The 20,496-nt window shown below is 40.4% G+C and overlaps 1 protein-coding gene across 1 annotated transcript in view; it reads left to right on the top strand.

Annotated features, from left to right (window-relative positions):
* Nucleotides 1-1,018: 1,018 nt before the first annotated feature.
* Nucleotides 1,019-20,496, top strand: part of MAGT1 (magnesium transporter 1) — a 42,062-nt gene continuing 22,584 nt past the window's right edge. The window contains exons 1-2 of the mRNA XM_080910612.1: nucleotides 1,019-1,173; nucleotides 19,313-19,482. Coding sequence (XP_080766738.1) covers nucleotides 1,072-1,173; nucleotides 19,313-19,482 — 272 coding nt within the window. The 5' untranslated portion in view covers nucleotides 1,019-1,071. The remainder of the gene's footprint in view (nucleotides 1,174-19,312; nucleotides 19,483-20,496) is intronic.

Genomic DNA, 20,496 nt, shown 5'->3' with positions numbered 1-20,496 from the left:
CTGGGAACAGTACTTGAGTCATTTTCAAGAATAGTAAGCACGTGAAAAAAAGAATGTGTATGTGTGTGTTTGTGTGGTGTTGACTGCATGTATGTGCACTGGGTGTGTGCCTGGTCTCTGTGAAGGTCAGACGAGGGCATCAGATGATTCTTTGGAACTAGATTATTACCCATTATGCGGGTGCTGGGAGAGTCGTTTCCAAAAGTAGTTAAATGTTGTCAACCGTTGAGAAATTTCTCCAGCCCCTCTTCAAGAATATTACACTAAAGAAGTAGATTTAAAAAAAAAAAAACACTTTTGATGTAAGATGTTTGAATGTTTTGGGGGCGTTTTCAGCATTGTGTTTAGGACTGAGGAATTCGTTTTGCTAACCAGAGGGTATAATAAGCTTCTGCTGAAGACCACGTGTAAGAGCCCAGACTACACTGTAACTCTGAAGGTTCCTTGAATTCCTGAACTAATCGTCCTGCCTCCACTTCCACCTCCCAAATGCTGATTTTCGTTGTGAGAACTCACGAAACAATCTTACATTGATCAGGTGGCCTGGGATCCTGACAATGGAGTCAAAGATGACCTTGAACAATTGGCGCTCTTGCTTTCACATTCCAAATGAGTGGATTAGACTTGTGTTACTTAGGCCGGCTCCACGTTCAAACAATTCTAAAGGAATGCTTTCTGGAGGATGATTCCGTTTTTAAATGTACATGCCATTTTGTGCCTCAAACAAAAAATTACCAAGCAACATTTTGGACCTGCGCATGTGTACTGAAACTTCTCTGGGCGCGTTATCGTTCCACGCACGCAAGGGGCGGTGCAGCCTTTTCAGCGGACCAATAAAAAACCTCCAGATTATCCTTTTCTTATTGGCTCCCGGGAACCAATCGGAAAAGAACTGTTTTTTTAAAGCGGGCGTCTGCTGCGCGTGACGTAATGTGAGGGGTCGCGCGGCAGGGCTGAGCCGAGCCAATGGGGAGCCGCAAGGGCTCGGTTCGCCCGTTCTCACGCCCCACCCTCGGACCTTGCTGGCTGGAAGAAAGTTTCGCCCGGCTGCCGAGAGAGAGAGGAGTGAACATGGCCTCGCCGAGGTGTCTCTGGTGTGTGTGCGCGTCCGCAGCGGTCGCACTGCTGCTCATTTCCAAGGTTCCTTCGGCCTCTGCCCAAAGAAAGAAGGAGGTGAGGCGGCGCCTGCCAGCGGCAGGGACTTTTTCAACTTGGGGCTAGAGAGGGTCCGATCCGCGCGCCCCTTCCCAGGGATCTGTGCTGGGCGTGACTTGGATTCCGCGGTTGGGAGGAAGTTGGCTTCACAAAAGCGGGAGCTGCAACTTCTTGTATTCTAGGGTTTCGAATCCAAACGCAGGCTGGAGTAGGTGACCAGCTGGCTTCCAGCAGCCGGAGAATGTGCAGCTACAAGTTGTGACACTCCTGGAGCTTGGACCGCTTAGGGTGTTGGTCTGAGGAGCTCGTTTTGCTACCTGGGGGTATAATAATGCAAGCTTCTGTCGACCATGTGTAGCTCCCTCGGACGTGCGTAATGGCTATCATGTTAGCCCAGGAATGGGAAAATTATGAGTGAGATGATGCCAGTTTCATGCCCGTTGTTCAAGCGTCCAGAATATGTAAAGCGTGCTCACCTACATTCTGTGTTTGACGAACACGAATCACTAATGAGCAAACTAAGACACCCTCCCCCACCTCCCATTTGTGGAATAGACAGACAGTCTTTGAGGTGTAGAAAGCACAGTATTTGTATTCATTTCTGTTTATTTTTCGTACCGTTTTGTTTGAAGCATTTCCCCCCCTATAGCCCATTCTGGCCTCAACCTCATGACAATCCATTGCCTTCCAAGAGCTGAGGTTACAGGTGTCAGGTGTGAGCTGGGATAACCAGCTTTTTTTTTTTAAAGCTTGATGTTTAGGAGTCCGAAAAGATGGATCTTAGCACCGTGTTTTTGAACATTTGAATGTGACTTAGAACCATATACTCATAGAGCTTTAAAAAACTAGTAATAATTATTTATGCCCTCTAATTTTATAAGGAAGAGCAGCCCTAGGTTTACACAGTTAACTACTGTATTTAAAGTAGAAATCCATTCATTCTAATGCTATTTCCTGTGCATTCTGAACTTCCTTTTATACACAAAACCTATGAGTATATTTTTGAAATACCAGTTAAACATTGCAGCCATTGAGTTAATAAATAAACTAATTTCTGTACATATCTGAGTATTTGAATTATTTCATAAGATTAAAAACTAAGCTGTGCCTGGTATGGTGGACATGCCTGTATTCAAAACACAGTAGTGAAAGAGGTTCAGGAATTCAAGGTCATCCTTGGCTACTAAGTGAGTTGGAGACTAGCCTGGGCTATTTGAAAACAACATTGAGAAAATAGCAAACAAAAGCATTCAATTAGGGAAGTTGGCAAAGAAGAAAATAAAAATATACAATTATCAAAGATATAATCTAGTGAGCAGCCTTTTTGCTGGGCCAAAAATTTAACATAGCTTTTCTATGTTTTTGAGTGTTTGCTGCATGCATGTGTCCTCACTGCCTTCATGGAGGCCCAAAGAGGGCGTAGAGTCCCTAGAACTGTAGTTGAGGACAGTTGTGACCTGCCATGTGGGAACTAGGAATCAGTCCTGGATGCTGTGCAAAAATGGTAAGCTGACATATGTATACATTGTCCTTACTAGCTGTTGGCAGGTCTAAGACACTGACATTCAGAAATCATGGTTTGATGGAGCTACTACTGGTGTGGTTGAACACAGATCCTTAAAAATAGCTCAGGGCTCACAGGTCAGAAGGTATAGGGCCTTCTTGGGGGAAGGAGGGGCTGTCAAGACATGTATTCTTGGGTTGTTCAGCTTTACCACAGAGTAATTCTGGACAATTCCAATTAATAGCACAGATTGATTGCTGAATTTCTTAATAGCAGATTAGTTAAATACACAAGGCTTGTTCTGTCCACTTTTATTCTGTTGTGGTATTGGACTAGGTCTTTAAGTTCAGACACCCCATTACAGTGTCTTTCATATGAATCCTTTGGGAGATATGCGGCCTTTGTTTGATTCCCAGTTTGCAGTACAAATTATCTGATGTATCATTTATTTGCTATCAAGTAAGCTGTGTCTCTAGGCATTTTGTAATGTTGGTAAGGGAAATGCTTTCAGATTTTGCCCTATATATTCATACTGTCTGAATGTCCACAGTAATGACTTACTTCTTTTACTTGAGACACTTTTTTTTTTTGGTGGCTATTTCAGGCTGGCCTTAAACTCCTTTGGGGTGACAGAATCACAGGACAAAGTTTTGCTTGCCTTGAGTTTTAGGTCCTCCTGCCACAGACTCTCCAGTACTAGAATGACAGGTGTCTGTTTGCTATTATTCCAGGACACTCAGTTGTTCTTAACTGGCAAAACCATCTTATGTGTTATTTTTATTTGTGTGTGCATGCATGCATATGCCATTTATGTGTAGGTGCTTGTGGAGCTGAAATTACAGGCTATTATAAGCTGACTGGTAGTAACTGAAGGATGCTCTGGAAGATCTGAGCTATCTCTCTGGTCTCTTGAATTTTGTTTGTTTGTATGGAGAGGGTAATCAAGTGCCACTGCATATGTGAGGAAGCCTAAAGATAAATTGCTAGCATAGGTTCCCTCCTCCCACATGGGACCCAGGGTTTAAACTCAGGCCATGGGCTTGGTGATCAGCACTTTTACCAATGAGCCATGTCACTGGCTCCACTTAATCTTTTAAATAAAAGGTGGGGGTTCTTTGTTGTTGCTTCCTTCGAGACTGGGAGTTCCTGAAACTAGGCTAGGCCAGCCTCAGAATCTTTGAGGAGGAGCCGAGGATGACCTTGAACTCCTGATCATCATGCTTTCATCTTAAATGCTGAATTACAGTTGTGTACTCCCAAGCCAAACACAAAAGAAAAGGGATTTTAAACTAGAATTTCTACCAGTGGAATTATGTTCATAAAGTTTCTATTGAGCTGAAACCAGAAATCCCTTTTAGAAAACAGATTTCTTTGGGGGGTAGGGGTGAGGAACTCAAGCATCTGTTCATTCGGAGTATCTGGGCTCATCCACATGACAGTTCCTAGCCATCAATAACTCTGGATCCACAGGACGTAATACCCTCCTGATTTTGGAGGTAACTAGGTGTGTGCATGGGCACATGCATACATATAGACAAAACACATAAAATAAAACTTTTTTAAAAAGAAAAATGCTTACTTTGTAAAAGAAGCAACACCAAATTGTATATTTTAAAATGATTAGTGTAGATTTTTGTGTTATATAAATTTTACCTCAGTAAACTTTTTTTTTTGAGACAGAGTTTCTCTGTAGCCCTGGCTTTTGACCTACTTTGTAGAATATACAAAGGGCTTCTCTGGCCTTTATATTCTGCTTCAACCATACTTGTATCAGCTCAAGCTTTTTTTTTTTTTTTTTTTTTAAAGATTCATTATATATATATTTTTTTCAGACACACCACAAGAGGGCATCAGATCTCATTACAGATGGTTGTGAGCCACCATGTGGTTGCTGGGAATTGAACTCAGGACCTCTGGAAGAACAGTCAATGCTCTTAACCACTGAGACATCTCACCAGCGCCCCCCCCCCCCACCATTCCCCAAGGCTTTTTAAAGTTTGTATTTTTAAATTTATCAGTTTGGGAGGCTGAAGAGATATCTCAGTGATGTATACTTCTGCAGAGAAACCAAGTTTAATTCCTGGCATCCATGTCAGACAGCCACCTGTAACTCCTGCTACAGGGAATCTTGCTCCTCTGACCTCTGTGAGCACCTGATGCACACACCTAACTCACATGCACATAGAAATACATACACACCACTAAAAGGAAATACTTATTTTATGCACAAGTATATTTCGCCCGCACATATGCATGTGTGACATGTGCATGCACTGCCCACAGAGGCTGAAAGAGGGCATTTGATATTCTGAACCTAGAGTTAGACAGTTGTGAGCTAGCACATAGATGCTGGAAAATGAACCCGTGTCTCCACAATAACACCAAGTGCTCTTAACCAAGCACTACCAACTGAGCTACATATTTAGCCATGTCCTTGTCTTAAAATTATTTTTAGTTTATTTATGTATGTGAATCTGTGTGAGGAATTGTACATGTGTGTAGGGTTGACTGCAGATGCCATAAGATGGGGTTCAATTCCTTTAAAGCTGGAGTTATGTGGGCTGTCTGACTTGGGTGCTAGGCTCTGAACTCCAGTCTTATGCCTTCTTTCTGTTTCAGGTATACTGAGTTATCATTCTTTCCTGAACTTTCTTCTATACTTTACAAATGTCTCCACTTTGCTGGAGGAACTTTTCCCTCTTCCCTACCATCATGCCCCTATTTATCTGAGGGTCTCTGCTCCTTTTTCTGTGTTGATTTTAGAGTCTCAAATGTACGCTGATTTCAACTCACTTTATAGCCAACATTGTTGGGATTACAAATGTGTACCAATGTTCCTGGTATTTTCAACTCTTTAAATCTTGAACATTTCTCTGATCCCTGTTGTAATGAATTTAGCTCATGATACTGGCATGTTTTACATAATCAGCCCTTTTCATTAAACTGTGAACATCTTGAATTCAGAAACTTAATTTTTCTTTCAATAACTATCAGTAAGTCCAAGATTGGTGGTCCATTCTTGTAATTCCATTGTTTGAGTGACTGAGCCAGGAACATACTCTGAATTTCTAGTCAGCAGACCACACCCAATTTATGCATTGCTTCATCATGCATGCTAGGCAAACATTTTACCAACTGATAATTTTTATTTTATTTATGTGTGTGTCTATGTGAGAGTATATATACATATATGTTGCTCTCTGCAGATACCAAGAGAGAGGAGTCAAGAGAGATCCCTTGGAGCTGGAGTTACGGACATTGGTTGGCTATACTTCTGTCTTAGGGCTTCTATTGCTGTGAAGGGACACCATGACCATGGCAACTTGTATAAAGGAAAACATTTAATTGGGGCTGGCTTACAGTTTCAGAGGTTTAATCCATTATCAGTGTGATGGGAAGGCTGGTGGCATGAAGGTGAGAGTGCTACATCTCAGTCTGCAGGCTTCTGAAGGAGACTGTGTGCCAAAATGGTCAGAGCTTGATCATAGGAGACCTGGAAGCCTGCTCCCAAAGTAACCTGCTTTCTCCAGCAGGGCCACACCTACCCCAACAAGGCCAGACCTCCTAGTAGTGCCACGCGCTAATGGCCAAGCATAAATCACTAGTCTGTGGGCCCATTCCTAGTCAAACCACCACATCCCACTCCCTGGCCCTCATATGCTTTAGCCATATCATAATGCAGAAATGCATTTAGTCCAACTTCAAAAGTCCCCATAGTCTATGACAGTCTTGTACTTGTTTAAAAGTTCAAAGTCTCTTCTGAGATTCATGTAATCCCCCGTAAAATTAATATAAAAAAAACAGATCACATATTCTAATATACAATGGCATAGGATGTATGATTGAGCAGCAAGTGCTCTTACTGGTGAGACATCTCTCTAGCAGGTCGGAAAGTAGGTGTGTGTGGGGGGGGGACTTGAAATTCTCACAAACTCCCAGGGGATGCTAACACTGGTAAGTCTGGGTCCACCCTGGGAGTAGCAAGAATTAAAAAAAATAATTTAATTAATTATTTGTGTGTGTGTGTGTGTGTGTGTGTGTGTGTGTGTGTGTGTGTGAGCTATATATTCCCAATGTCTTAGTCAGGGTTACTATTGCTGTGTTAAAACATCATGATCCTAGCAACTTGGGGAGAGTCAATGATTCATTAGCTTACACTTCCACATCACAGTCCATCCACAGAAGACAGGACAGAAACTCAAACAGGGCAGGAACCTTGAGGCAGGAGCTGATGGAGAGGACATGGAGGAGTGCTGCTAAGTGGCTTTCTCCCTATTTGCAGCCTGCTTTTTTTTCTTTTTATTGGGTATTTTATTTACTTACATTTCAAATGTTATCGTCTTTCCCTGTTTCCCCTCTGGTATCTCCCTATTACATCTCCCCTACCCCTGCCTCTGTGAGATTGTTCCCCCACCCAACCCCCAACATTGCCCTACACTGGCTTATTGAGCCTTCACAGGGCCAAGGGCCTCTCCTCTCACTGATGCCTGATAAAGGCCATCCTCCGCTGCATATGTTTGCTAGAACCATGTGTATTCTTTGGTAAGTGGTTTAGTCTCTGGGAGCTCTGAGGAGTTTGGTTGATTGATACTGTTGTTCTTCCTGTGGGGTTGCAAACCCCTTGAGCTCCTTCAGTCCTTTTTCTAACTCCTCCATTGAGGACCCCATTCCCAGTCCAGTGGTTGGTTGAGAGCATCCAACTCTTATTTCTCAGGTTCTGGCAGAGCCTCTCAAGGACAGCTATATTAGGGACCTGTTAGCAAGCACTTCTTGGCATCTGTATTGTTACCTGGGTATGGCGAAGGTATATAAGATGGATCCCCACAGTCTCCTATGGTGCTGCCTTCAATCTCTGCTCCATTTTGTCTCTATTTCCTCCTGTGGATATTTTTGTTCCCCATTTTGAGAAGGGCTGAAACATCCTCTCTTTGGTCTTCTAACTTCTTGAGCTTCATGTGGTCTGTGGATTGTATCTTGGGTAATCCAAGCTTTTGGGCTAATAACCACTTTATCAGTGAGTGCATACCATGTGTGTTCTTGTGCGTTTGGGTTCCTCACTCAGAATGCTATTTTCTAGTTCCATCCATTTGCCTAAGAATTTAATGAACTCATTGTTTTTAATAACTGAGTAGTACTACATTGTGTAAATGTACCACATTTTCTATATCCATTCCTCTGTTGAAGGACATCCGGGTTCTTTCCAGCTGCTATGAACATGGAGGATCATGTGTCTCTGTTATATATATATATATATATATATATATATATATATATATATATATATATATATATATATATATATATATATATATTGGAACATCTTTTGGATATATGTCCAGGAGTGGTATAGCTGGGTCCTCAGGTAGTAGTACTATGTCCAGTTTTCTGAGGAACCACCAGACAGATTTCCTGAGTGTTTGTATCAGTTTACAACCCCACCAACAGTGGAGAAGTGTTCCTCTTTCTCCACGTCCTTGCCAGCTTCTGCTGTCACCTAAGGTTTTGATATTAGCCATTCTGATTGGTGTGAAGTGGAATCTCAGGGTCTTTTTGATTTGCATTTCCCTGGTGACTAAGGACTTTTAACATTTCTTTAGGTGCTTCTCAGCCATTCAGTACTTCTCAGTTGAAAATTCTTTGCTTAGCTCTGTATCCCATTTAATAGGGTTATTTGATTCTCTGGAGTCTAACATCTTGAGTTCTAATATATTGGATATTAACCCTCTATTGGATGTAGGATTAGTAAAAATTAGTAAAAATCTTTTCCCAATCTTCTGGTTGCCATTTTATCCTATTGACAATGTCCTTTGCCTCTGTTGTTACAATTTCATGAGGTCCCATTTGTTGATTCTTGATCTTAGAGCATAAGCCATTAGTGTTCTGTTTGGGAAAATTTCCCCTGTGCCTATGTGTTTGAGGCTCTTCGCCACTTTCTCTTCTATTAGTTTCAGTGTATTGGGTTTTATGTTGGAGGTGCTTGCTCCATTTGGACTTGAGCTTTGTACAAGGTGATAAGAATGGATAGGTTTGCATTCTTCTACATGCTGACTGCCAGTTGGACCAGTACCATTTGTTGAAAATGCTGTCTTTTTTCCCCCATTGGATGGTTTTCCCTCCTTTGGCAAAGATCAAGTGACCATAGGTGTGAGAGTTCCTTTCTGGGTCTTCAATTCTATTCCATTGATCTACCTGCCTGTCTCTGTACCAATACCATACAGTTTTTATCACAATTGCTCTATAATACAGCTTGAGGTCAGGGATGTTGATTTCCCCTATAAGTTCCTTTATTGTTGAGAATAGTTTTTTGCTCTCCTGGTTTTTTTGTTATTCCAAATGAACCTGAAAAATGCTCTTTCCAACTCTATAAAGAATTGAGTTGGAATTATAATATTATTTCTGCCAGTCCATGAGCATGGGAGATCTTTTTATCTTCTGAGATCTTTAGTTTCTTTCTTCAGAGACTTGAAGTTTTTGTCATACAGATCTTTAACTTGCTTGGTTAGAGTCACACCAAGATATATTATATTCTTTGTGACTATTGTGAAGGATGTCGATATCCTAATTTCTTTCTCAGCCTGTTTATCTTTTGAGTAGAGGAAGGCTACTGATTTGTTAAAGTAAATTTTATATCCAGCCACTTTGCTGTTTATCAGCTTTAAGAGTTCTCTGATAGAATTTTTGGCATCACTTAAGTATACTATCATATCATCTGCAAATAGTGATATTTTGACTTCTTCCTTTCTAATTTGTATTCCTTTGACCTCTTTTTTTTTTTTTTTTTGTTTTTTGTTTTTTTTTTTTTGTTTGTTTTATTGCTCTGGCTAGGACTTTGAGTACTATATTGAATAGGTAGGGAAAGAGTGGGCAGCCTTGTCTAGTCCCTGATTTGGTTGTCTAGTGGGATTGCACCAAGTTTTTCTCCATTTAGTTTGATGTTGCCTACCTATTTCCTGTATATTGCTTTTACTACGTTTAGGGATGGGCCTTGAATTTCTGATCTTTCCAAGACTTTTAACATGAAGGGGTGTTGGGGTGTTGAATTTTGTCAAATGGTTTCTCAGCATATAATGAGATGATCATGTGGTTTTTTTTTCCTTTGAGTTTGTTTATATAGTGGACTACATTGATGGATTTCCATATATTGAACCATCCCTACATCCCTGAGATGAATCCAACTTGATTATGACGGATGATTGTTTTGTTGTGTTCTTGGATTCATTTTGCTAGAATTTTATTGAGTATTTTTGTATCAGTGTTCATAAGGGAGATTGATTTGATGTTCTCTTTCTTTGTTGGGTCTTTGTGTGGTTTAGGCATAAGTGTACTTGTGGCTTCATAGAACCAATTGCGTAGTGTTCCTTCTGTTTCTATTTTGTGAAATAGTTTGAAGAGTATTGGTACTAGGTTTTCTGTGAAGGTCTGATAGAATTCTCCACTAAGCCCATCTGATCCTGGGCTTTTTTTAGTTGGGAGACTTTTGATGACTGCTTCTATTTCTTTAGGAGTTATGAGACTGTTTAGATGGTTTATCGGATCCTGATTTAACTTTGGTAACTGGTATCTGTCTAGAAAATTGTCCATTTCATCCACATTTTTCCAGTTTTGTTGAGTACAGGTTTTTTTTTTTTAAAGATTTGTTTAATGTATATAAATATGCTGTCGCTGTCTTCAGAGCCACCAGAAGAGGGCGCCAAGACCCCATTACATATAGTTGTGAGCCACCATGTGGTTGCTGAGAATTGAACTCAGGACCTCTCTCCAGCTCCCAGTATAGGTTTTTGTAGTAGGATCTGATGATTTTTTTTTTAATTTCCTCTGTTTCTGTTGTTATGTCTCCCTTTTCATGTCTGATTTTGTTAATTTAGATACTCTCTGTGTCCTCTGTTTAGTCTGGCTAGGGGTTTATCTATCTTGTTGATTTTTTTTTTTTTTCAAAGAACCAGCTCCTGGTTTTGTTGATTCTTTGTATAGTTTCTTTTTGTTTCTGCTTGGTTGATTTCAGCCATAAATTTGATTATTTCCTGTCTTCTATTCCTCTTGGATGAATTTGATTCTTTTTGTTCTAGAGCTTTCAGGTATGCTATCAAGCTGCTAGTATATACTCTCTGTGGTTTCTTTTTGGAGGCACTCAGAGCTATGAGTTTCCCTCTTAGCACTGCTTTTATTGTGTCCCATAAGTTTTGGTATGTTGTATCCTCATTTGCATTACATTCTAAAAAGTCTTTAATTTCCTTATTTCTTCCTTGACCAAGTTATCATTGAGTATAACATTGTTCAGTTTCTGTGTGTATGTGGGCTTTCTGTTGTTTTTGTTGTTATTGAAGACCAGCCTTATTCCATGGTGTTCTGATAGAATGCATGGGAATATTTCAATCTTCTATCTGCTGGGGCCTGTTTTGTTACTGATTATATGCTCAATTTTGGAGAAGATCCCATGAGGTTGCTGAGAAGATATACTCTTTTGTTTTAGGATGAAATGTCCTATAAATGTCTGCTTAATTCATTTGGTTCATAACTTCTGTTTCATGGTGTTTCTGCTTCCATGATTGATGAGAGTGGGGTGCTGAAGTCTCCCACTATTATTGTGTGTGGTGCAGTATATGCTTTGAGCTTTAATGGTTTCTTTTATGAATGTGGGTGTTCTTACACTTGGACCATAGATGTTCAGAATTGAGAATTCATCTTGGTAGATTTTTTTTCTCGTTTGATGAGTATGAAGTATCCTTCCTTACCTTTTTTTTATAACTTTTGGTTGAAAGGCAATTTTATTCGATATTAGAATTGCAGTCTGCTTTCTTATAGAGCCAGGATCACCAGCCCAGGGATGATACCATCTACAATGTGCTGGTCCCTCCCCCATCAATCACTAATGAAGAAGATGCCCTATAGGCTGCATGCGCCCCAATGTTATAGATGTATTTTCACAAGCAAGGCTCCCTGCTTTCTGAACACTCTACCCTGTGGTACATTGACATAAAACTAACCAGCATACCCACTATAAAACAATTTTTGGAGTGAGCTGCTACCCCAGATTGAGCTCAAGGCCTCAAGTTTAGTGGGTAAACACTGCCACTACTCTGCATCTACCTTGCAGTCACCACCATCCCCAAGAAGGTTTCTCTGTGTAGCTATGGGTGGCCTTGTACTCTGTAAACCACGTTGGCTTCAAACTAAACAATCCACCTACCTCTGCCTCTGGTGTGCTGCAATTACAGGTGTGTACCACCGCTGCCAGGCCAGTGGACAATGTTTTAAATGAAGGGCTAAAAATAAAGATTGGTGGTCAAGTGTTTGTTTAGCGTACTCAAGGCCTTGAGTTCAATCTTTAGTACAGACTAAAATAGTTGGTTTTTCTTTCATTATGTTGCTCTTTTACTATTTTTTTTTGTTTTTATGCTTTCTTTTTTGTTTTTGTAACCTAGGTTAGTCTTAAACTTGCTGCAGTGTAAACTTGCTACATTGTTGAGGATGACTTTGAGGTTCTGAGTCTCCTAATTCCACCTCTTAAGTGCTGTGGATTCTTTTGTTCTGAAACAGGGTCTCATGGAACTAAGGTGACCTGGAACTCAATAAGTAGAAGATGGCTCTGAACTCCTGGTTCTCTTCCTTCCATCATTTTTAATTTTGTTTTGTTCATGTCCTAAAATTTGTGGTTCTCCTGCTTCAGCCTCCCGAGTGTTGAGGTTATAAAAGTATGCCACCATACTTGGTAAAATTATTTTTATTTAATGTTAATATTCATGGGTATCTTAGGGTTTCTAGTGCTGAGAAGAGACACTGTGACCACAGTAACACAAAAGAAAACATTTATTTGGGGCTTGCTTACAGTTTCAGAGAATGAGGTCATTTTCATCATGGCTGAAAACAATACAGGGAGCAAGCAAACATTCTGCTCCAGCAGGGTCATGCTTCTAAATAGTGCCACTTCCTATGAACCAAGCATTCACACATATGAGTCAATGGGGACTGTACCTGTCTATTCAAACAACCACATTAAGTGTTTTGTCTGCATGTTTGTCTGTACACTACATGCTTGCCTGGTGCCCAAGGAGGCCAGAAATCAGACATTAGATACTCTGGAACTGGAGTTGTAGCTGCTTGTTAACTATCATGTGGGTGCTAGGAAACCAACCTGGGTCCTCTACAAGAGCACTAGGTGTTCTTAGTAACCAGTCAGCATCTAAAATTGTGTTTCTTGACCTCTTTCTGGGAATCCTAATCCTCTGCCCTGCTAGTTTTACTTTAACTTGGCACTAGCTAGAATCATCTGAGAGGACAGAATCTCAATTGAGAAAATATCTCCATAAGGTTGGGCTGTAAGCAGACAAGCCTCTAAGGACATTTCCTTTTTCTTTTCTTTTATACCCTCCATACACACAAGGTTTCTCTGTTTAGTTCTAGCTGTCCTGGCCCCACCTGAATGGTGGGATTAAAGGCTACAACTACCAGCCTATCTATCTTTCCTTTCTCTTCCTTTTCAGTCCCCTCCTCATTCTCCGTATCCCTTTCCCTCTGTCTTTCTTATATTTTCAAACACAGTGTCTGGCCCAGAACTCACAGAGATCTGCCTGCCTCTGCCTCCTGAGTGCTGGAATCAAAGTGTGTGCCACCACGCCTAATGGTAGGGCATTCTCAATTACTAATTGGTGTTGAAGGGCCCAGTCTATTGCAAGCTGTGCTGGTGGTTCTGTGTTCTATAAGAAAGCAAGCTGAGCAACCCATGGGAAGCAAGCCAGTAAGCAGCACCCCTCCATGGCTTCTGCATTGGTTCCTACCACAGGTTTCTGCCCTGTTTAAGTTCCTGTGCTGTGTTTGTTCCTTTGGTGACAAACAATAACATGGAAGAGAAATACCCCACCCCCCCCCACACACACTCACAGTTGCTTTTGGCCTTGATATTTTTTGTGATTTCTTTTTATTCAGAAAGAATTGCCTAGATCTTTAATAAGACAGTATCAGTGGAAAAACTTTCAGATTCTGTAATATAGTTTTGAAACATGACATGGGAATGTCACAGATGTTAAGTTGGAGAGACAGTTCAGCAGTTAAGAGTACATACTGCTCTTGCAGGAAACCTGAGTTCAGTTCCCAGCACCCATATGGTATCTCACAACCATCTGTAACTTCTGCTTCAGGAGACCTGACAGCATCTTCTGACTTCCTTGGGCACCAGACACATGTGTTGTGCACATACACACAGGCAGACAATACGCATAAACTAAAATAAACTTGAATAATAATTTTAAAAGAACTATCACAGGACTGGAGAGGTGGCTCAGTGGTTAAGAACACTGACTGCTCTTCCAGAAGTCCTGAGTTCAATTCCCAGCAACCATATGGTGGCTCACAACCATCTGTAATGGGATCTGATGCTCTCTTCTGGTATGTCTGAAGACGGCTACAGTGTACGTATATACATAAAATAAATCTTTTAAAAAAGAAATATCACAGATGCAAACTCCTGTAGTTCTGTAGATGGCATTTATTACAGAAACATAACAATAACAAAACAGCTACAAAAGATTGAGACAATTCTAGCGCCCCCGCCCCCAAAAAGAGAAAATCAAAGAAAGAAACGAATGGATTTTAGCTCTGTTTACAAAGTAGGTAAACCAAAAATGGAGCAGATGGCAAAAGGATTGAAAATGTTCTTTTTTTCTGCCCAGTCTGTCTCTTTCAGTAATTGTCTGTCAATTATGTTTCCAGATCTGTTGAGTTTCAGTTTTAATTGAAGGACAAATTTGTAAATGTATTGCTGAAGAGCAGTTAGATGAGTAGGGAAGCTAAAAATAAGATTTTTTTTTTAAATGAGTAATCCCTGGTGTACTAGAACAGAGACACAATCCAAGTTTTGAAGAAATTCAGACTGGTGATGATTCTGAAATTTAAAATAACTTAAATGACAGAATTTGTTTTAATTCTAACCACTAATAGATTTCTGTATTTCTTTTTCTGATGAGGGATATGTAGTGACAGAATTCCTGTCGGTTAAGATTTAAGCTTCTTCTCTAGAACTAGTAGAGATAAATATGCCTGGGTGTGGTGATACATACTGGTTACAACAGGAGAGTCAGAGGCAGTAGGATATCTAAGCTTAAGGCTAGCTTGGGCTGCATGGTAAAGCTTCAAGTTAGTCAGGGCTAGATAATGGGAAGGAGAAAGCCAGCTTCCTGGGAGTGCAGATTGGTAATTCCAACACTTGGGATTCCAAGGCAAGAGGATCATGAGGTTGAAGCATGACTTGGCTACATAAGTCGAAGGCCAGATTGAGCTACAGAGGGGAAGTCAATCTCAATACACAAGGAAGAAAGTAGAACCAAACCTTTCAATTTAAACTCAACAAAAGAGAAATTGTATGTGCTTTTATAGATACGTTCCTTTTGTCCCACTATCCAGCCTAATTACTCTGCAGCTCAGGTTGCCCATATACTTGTAGGGATCCTGTGCTTCTACTGAGTGATGAAATTACAGGTGTAAGCAGTGATGCCTCGCTTCCTTTTCTTTTAAGAGGATTTTTCCTTGTAGTCTTGCCTGGCCTTGAACTACCACTCTTCGTGTCTCAGCCTTCCACATGCTATTACAGGTGTGTGCCCTCTCACACAACCTTAATTTTTTCTTTATAAAAGCTAATAAAAAGTCACAGCTTTGTCTGCATGTATATACATCAGAAGAGGGCACAAAGTACTCAAATTAGACACATAAATAAACCTTTTAAAGTATCCGTTCACATAAGAATAGAAAAGAAGACAAATGTGTGAAAGAAGTGTCTAAGAATTATTAAGATGTGCTGCTAGGCACGAGTTGAATCCCAGAACTCAGGAGGCAGCGGCAGGAGAATCTCCTGAATTTGAGGCCCACCTGGTCTATAGTATGAGTTTTAGGACAGCCAAGGCTACACAGAGAAAACCTGTCTTGAAAAAAAAAAAGTGTGGGACTAGAGAGTTGGCTTACTGGTTAAGAGCACTTGTTCCTACAAAGGACCCAAGTTGGGTTCCTAGCACCTACGTGATAGGTCATAACTTCCTTTAACTCCAGTTCTAGGGAATTTGATGCCTTCTTCTGACCTCTGAGTAGCAGGCACACACATATATGCATGTAGACAAAACATTCATATACATAAAATTTAAAACATCTCAAAAAAGTTAAAAATAATTATTATGGTATTATATTTCTGGGTTGGAGAGATGGCATAGTGGTTGATTTAGAGTGTCTCCTGCTATTTTCAGAGAGACACTATTCCTGCTATTTGGTTCCCAGAATCCACATCAGGCTGCTCATAACTGCCTGTGACTTCAGTTCCAGAGATCCCATATCCTGTTATGGACTCTGGACACCTGCACTGATGTATGTAAGCACCATACATACGTGCACATAATTAAAAATGAAATTTTTTAACTCTTTCTTAAAAGAATGAGGGGTTTTCTTAATGCTATTTCACTTACCTACAGTAACACATCTTTCAAGCTTCCTGAGAAGATAAAGGTGTGCTTTCCTATAAAGGGTTGTATTTTCCCTGTTTGAGTACTTGTTTATTTAATTTTATTTGTTACACATGGGAATTTATATAACACATTATCCCTACTCATAAGAATTAGACCTAGACCTCCCTGCGCATAGTGTAGCAGATGTACAGCTTGGTCTTCACGTGGGCCCTAAACAAGCAGAGAGGGGTCTATCCCAAAACCTGCATGTGGGATGTGTTCTAGCTGGGTTACCTTGTCTGGCCTCAGTGGGAGAGGAAGCGCTTAGTCTCACAGAGACCTGAACTGCCATGGTGGGGTATACCCAGAGGGCTCCCACCTGCTTAGGAAAAGGGGGATGACAGAAGGATTGTGGGAAGGAGTGACCAGGGGAAAGGATAATAAGCGAGATGTAAAGTGAATAAGTAAAAAATAAATAATTTTTACAAAGACTTTCATGGTAAAAAAAATTAGAATTAGGATATAGGGTTTGTTGTTTTGTTTGTTGTTGTTGTTTTATTGAGTGAAACATGGATACCACCATGAAATCCCAGCACTTTGGAGATGGAGGTAGAAGGACCATATTCAAGCCAGCCTCAGCAATATAGTTAGTCCTGGCCACACTGGAATACATGAGATCCTATTCCAGCAAACAAGAACTAAACTGAGAATGTAGATTTGTAATTCTACATAATTTGTAATTCTATATAATTTGTAATATATAATTCTAAAAATATATATAATTTTTTGGCTGTCCTGGAACTTGCCCTGTAAACCAGGCTGGCCTTGAACTCACTCATAGAGATTTACCTGCCTGTGCCTCAAAAGTGCTGGGAATAAAGGCATGAGCCACCACCATCCAACTCTTGGTATTTTTAAGATAGTCTCTCTAACCTTGAATTCATTTCTCTTCCTTCTGTACTACCACTCTCCCCTTATATCTTATAAAATAGTGAATTTTAAGAATTGTGTTTTAAAAGAATTTTCAGGGATAATTTTTTTACCTGTATTTGAGACAGGCCCTAGCCATCTTTGACTCACTTTGAAGATGAGGCTGGCCTCAAGTCTGCCTGCCTCTGCCTCCAGTGGGATAAAAGGTATGTGCTACTACATAAAGCTTTAAAGGATAATTGTTAGAATAATTTTATTAAAACCTTTGAAGAAACCTTAAGTGAGTTGTGATGACTTATACTTGTAATCCTAGGACCCTAGTACACAGGTGGGTGAGGCAGGAAGATTGTGAGTTTCTGGCCAGTCTGAGCAGCATAGAAAGTGTTTTTTAATATTTATTTTATTGATTTTATGTGAGTGCTCTTATCTGTGTGTATACCTGCATGCCACAATAGGACATCTGATCCCATTACAGATGGCTGTAAGCCACCATGTAGTGCTGGAAACTGAACTCAGGACCTCTGGAAGAACATCCAGTGCTTTTAACCTCTGAGCCATTTTTCCAGCATGATAAGATATCACCTTAAAAGAAAAAAGTAGAACTGGAGAAATATCTCAGTGGTGAAAAGGTCCTGAGTTCAATTCCCAGCAACCACATGGTGGCTCACAACCATCTGTAATGGGATCTGATGCCCTCTTCTGGTGTGTCTGAAGACAGATGCATTGTACTTAGATATAATAAATAAATCTTAGTTCGTGTGTGTGTGTGTGTGTGTGTGTGTGTGTGTTTCTTTGTCTGCCTGAGTTAATGCACATCATATGTGTGCAGACATGTGAGATGCCCCAAAAGGCTAGAGGACATTGGATCCCTTGGAACTGAAGTCACAGGAAGTTGTGAGCCACCACTCCAGCCCCTGAGATATGTATAATCTGTGTGCCTCTGCTTGATGGACTTGGTCTGAGAAATAGCTTTGCTAATGTAACTTTTAAACATGTATTTATTTATTTCATGTGTAAAGTATGCATGTACTACATGGGTGAAGCTCAGAGGACAAGTTGAAATTAGTTCTCACCTTCTACCATTGATTCCTAGGATCAAATTTGTTGGGGTCCAAGAGTCACCCCACAGATCAGACAAACATTGTCAGTCAGACAGGGATGGTTTATTGAACACACAACCTAAAACTGATCAATCAGGGGCTGTACCTCAGAATTCTGAGCTGAGGCTACAACCCCAGACATTTCTCAGGGCCAACTTTAAAAAAGAAAAAAAAAAAAAAAACACTATGAGCTCATGTGCAGGTGGAGGAAGTGCTGCTTAGTGGTTGGCTCCGACTCAGGCCATTTGACTAGCTCGATGAGCCGTTCTAACTGACCTTTATTCTGACTGGTCCTAAGTGGAGCTTACTGTTGTCAAATTTCTTTTAAAAAAAAGATTTATTTATTTATTATATACAAGTACACTGTAGCTGTCTTCAGACACACCAGAAGAAGGCATCAGATCCCATTACAGACGGTTGTGAGCCACCATGTGGTTGCTGGTAATTAAACTCGGGACCTCTGGAAGAGCAGTCAGTGCTCTTAACCACTGAGCCATCTCTCCAGCCCATGTTGTTGAATTTCTTAAAATTAACAAACCACAGAACATACAGGATATGTGGTCAGCATGACCCTGCTCTGAGTGAAGTCATTTCTCTGTGTCAGTGACTGGCAGACATATAACAGCAACAATATGAAATAGCTGTTGGTCATGGAACAAAATAGCTACGGCTATGCTGGGGTTTAGACCTGAATAAAACTCAGGTTGTCATTTGTAACTTACATTTTGGTTTTGTTGTTGCTGCTGCTGCTGAGCGGCCCTCTCCACTCAAAACACTTTTTGAAACAAGGTATCTCACTGTGTAAGTTGCTTTAGGACTCTTTATGTAGACTAGGCTGGCCTCAAACTCAGAGATCCACCTACCTCTGCTCCCAGGTGCTAAGAATAAAGGCATGTACTATGAGGCCCGGCCATTTTTGTTGTTTTAGATACTGTTTTGGGAGGAATCCTAGACTGGCCTCAAACTTATAAACTTGCTTCTACTTCCTAAGTGTTGGGATAGTAGGCATATGCCTCTATACCTCTTTGTGTTTTTGTTCTTGATATTTGGAATTGGGGTCTTACTGTGCTGCCCAAGCTGGTGTTGGGCTGTTGGGCTCAGGAGATCCTCTTATGCTAACTTCTTGGGTAACTGCAATTATAAACAAGACCTTAAATGACAAGTTGAAGATATTCACAAAATTCCCATTTTGTCTTTTGTAGATGGTGTTATCCGAGAAGGTTAGTCAGCTGATGGAATGGACCAATAAAAGGCCTGTAATAAGAATGAATGGAGACAAGTTCCGTCGCCTTGTTAAAGCTCCACCAAGAAATTACTCTGTTATCGTCATGTTTACAGCTCTCCAACTTCATAGACAGTGTGTCGTTTGCAAGTATGATCTTTCATTTCTAGTTTGAAATGAACTAACCTAAATAGTTCTTCACTCTCTTTCTATTTCAGGAGAACCAAACTTGTGTGGTGGGTTAATAGTAAAGTATATACCTTACGGGGGGGGGGGGGTATATTAACAAACAATACTACTGTGTTATAATCATTCTTGATTATGCATATTGGTAGAGGAGAATGTATAAAACATTGTAAATATGCATTATTTCAAAATCAACCACTATTTGAATTGGTAACCAATTTATATAACAATATACTAGTTAGTTGCATTGACATTTCTTTATTACTTCATCTATGTACAAGCACACATGAGTGGGCTCGTGTATACTGTTGTGCACATATGCAGGTCAGAGAACAACCTTCAGAAGTCATTTCTGTCCTCCCACCATAGACTCCAGGGATAGAATACAGGTCAGTAATCTTGCACAGCAAGTACTTTCAACCACTGAGCCTCTCCCAGCCCAGTTTCATGAGGACTTTCAGGCTGGAGATGTAGCTCAGGAATATCAGGATAGAGCAATAGAAAAACTTTTGGGTTTTTCTCAAATCTCCAGTACTCCAAAGAAAGGGTTTATTTTTTTTTAAGATTTATTTATTTATTTTATGTATGTGAGTACACTGTAGCTGTCTTCAGACGAATCGGGTCTCATTCCAGATGATTGTGAGCCACCATGTGGTTGCTGGGAATTGAATTCGGGACCTCTGGAAGAGCTGTTAGTGCTCTTAACCACTGAGCCATCTCTCCAGCCCAAGAAAGGGTTTATAAATATTTTCAATTTCATACTTTTTTCCTTTGGGGATTTTTCTTTTATATTTTTGAAGAAGGGTTAAAGTTTGTTTTGTGTTTGTGTGCATGTATGTGCACTGGAGTATATATAGATAGAGGTCATAGGAGAGGCAGCTGTAGAAATTGGTTGTCCCCTTCCACCATATGGGTCCCAGGGATTGGACTCAGATCATAAGGCTTAGTGACAAAATTTTTTACCCCTTGAGCCAACTC

This window comes from Micromys minutus, assembly GCF_963924665.1.
Source record: "Micromys minutus genome assembly, chromosome: X".
NCBI classification, from domain to species: domain Eukaryota; kingdom Metazoa; phylum Chordata; class Mammalia; order Rodentia; family Muridae; genus Micromys; species Micromys minutus.
The sequence above is the reverse complement of the archived record's forward strand: the minus strand, read 5'-3'. Positions and strand labels throughout refer to the sequence as shown.